This window comes from Parus major, unplaced genomic scaffold (genome assembly GCF_001522545.3).
Source record: "Parus major isolate Abel unplaced genomic scaffold, Parus_major1.1 Scaffold540, whole genome shotgun sequence".
Taxonomy (NCBI): Eukaryota; Metazoa; Chordata; class Aves; order Passeriformes; family Paridae; genus Parus; species Parus major.
In genome coordinates this window covers 39,270-41,006 of record NW_015379428.1, presented here as the reverse complement: position 1 = coordinate 41,006, position 1,737 = coordinate 39,270, and the positions used below count along the sequence as shown (strand labels likewise).

General features: G+C 51.5%; 1 protein-coding gene across 1 annotated transcript; it reads right to left on the bottom strand.

Annotated features, from left to right (window-relative positions):
* Positions 1-634: 634 nt before the first annotated feature.
* Positions 635-1,664, bottom strand: LOC107199265 (homeobox protein Hox-C9-like). The gene has a single exon (XM_015616601.2). The coding sequence runs from the start codon at positions 1,457-1,459 to the stop codon at positions 854-856; it is 606 nt and encodes a 201-aa protein (XP_015472087.1). The 5' UTR covers positions 1,460-1,664; the 3' UTR covers positions 635-853.
* Between the last annotated feature and the right edge of the window lie 73 nt (positions 1,665-1,737).

The following is a 1,737-nucleotide window of genomic DNA, read 5'->3' as shown; positions in this document are numbered from 1 at the left end:
TTTTTGGGGCTGTTTTAAAGTTTCCCCCCTCAGCTGCTCTAAAATCCCGATTTTTGTCCCCATTCCCGCTGCCCCCTCCCCACCTTTCCCCTCATTCCCACGTGGAGCAGGAATTCGGATTTTTCGGGAATTTATCGGGTGTGGGGGGGAGGGAAAAGAACAATTTGGGAATAAACGGAGTTTTTATTGATTTTTCCAGGGGATAAAGGAGCGCCCCTGAGATCTTCCCTTCCCCTGGAAAAATAGTAATAATTGTAATAATTAATAATAATAATAAAACCACCCCAAATCCACCCCCACATCCTGACGCTGGCTGCCAGGCGGCCCCGAACTCTTCCTTGTTCCTGGAAAGTGGGAATTTTTTGGGAGCCAAACTGGTTTTTTGGGTTTTTTTTTTTTTTCTCTCTCTCGCCCTGGCGCGCACGCACGCTCTTCCCCTGGAATTATTTATCATTGTTATTATTTATTATTTATTATTATTATTATTGTTATTATTATTGGTTTAATTCCTGGCGGAAAGGGGGGGAGCAGAGCAGCCCCCTGAGTGGAATAAAAAATTATTATTTAAAAAAAAATGAAAATAAAGCATAAAAAGAAAAAAAAAAACAAAGAATAAAAGGTGGATTTAAAAAGGAAACAAAAACACCAAAAAAAACACAGAAAAACCTTTAAAAACAGCAAAAATTTTTTTTAAAAAAAAAGGAATCAAAGAGCCTGAAAGAAAGTGGGCTCGCCGAAAAACCCCCAGAACCTTCCTGCTCCTCTGGAGTTTCCGACTCGCCGAAAAACCCCCAGAACCTTCCTGCGCCTCTGGAGTTTTAGGGTCGCGCTCCATCCCTCTCTCTCTCTCTCCCTAAGGTAATTCCATTTTATTGAGTGGGGTCCTGGAAGCCGTAATGCCTTCCGCGGTCGTAAACAAGAATGACTCGGACTTACTGGGGTCTAATTCGTGCTTTTCTTCTTTGTGTTTGCCGGCGGCGACGGCCTCGCACTCGGGGGAGGACGCGATGCTCAGCGCCGCCCGCTCCCGCAGCTCCCCGGGAGCCGCGTACACCAAATCCGCGTAGCCGCGCCCGTCCCCGCACTCGGCGCGGCCCCGCGGCCCCAGATCCGCCTTGAGGCCGAAGGGCCGAGCCCCGAAGGCCGGGAAGGAGACGGCCCCGGCCAGCGGCTCCAGCCAGGTCCGCACGTACCTGGGCTCGGCCGCCTGCGGCGCGTAGGGCCCGGCGGGGTGCGGGTGGGGGTAGCCCACCGGGGGCTGCGAGGGCACGGGCGCCCACGAGGTGGTGAAAACGGCGGGTTTGGGGGCGAAACTGCACGAGGGGAAGTCGGAGCAGTCGGGGACGAGTCCGGCGGGGCGAGCGGCGCCGGGGCCGAAGCGCGGGGCCAGCAGCTCCTCGTTGTCGGGGCCGATCAGCGAGTCCACGTAGTAGTTGCTGATGGGGCCCGAAGCCGACATGGTTCGCTCGCCCCCTCTTTTACATTCATGGGATTATTGTATGAAGTGTATGTGTACTTTTTATCTGCTCATAGAACAATCAGGGCAGGTAATTATTTTTTCAGCCGTTCCCCCCGCGCCATTGGCTGCCCGTCCTCACGTGATTGTATTTACCCAAAAATATCGCCCGGATCAATCCGCAGGGCTTTTTTTTTTTTTTTCCTTTTTTTTTCCCTTTTTTTTTCCCTCTCTCTCCCCTCCTCTCCCATCCTTTTTTTTTTTTCCTTCCTTTTTTTTTT

What these genes read in the sequence shown, in the direction of transcription:
- LOC107199265 (XM_015616601.2), bottom strand. Translation starts at nt 1,459, where the DNA reads ATGTCGGCTTCGGGCCCCATCAGCAACTACTACGTGGACTCGCTGATC.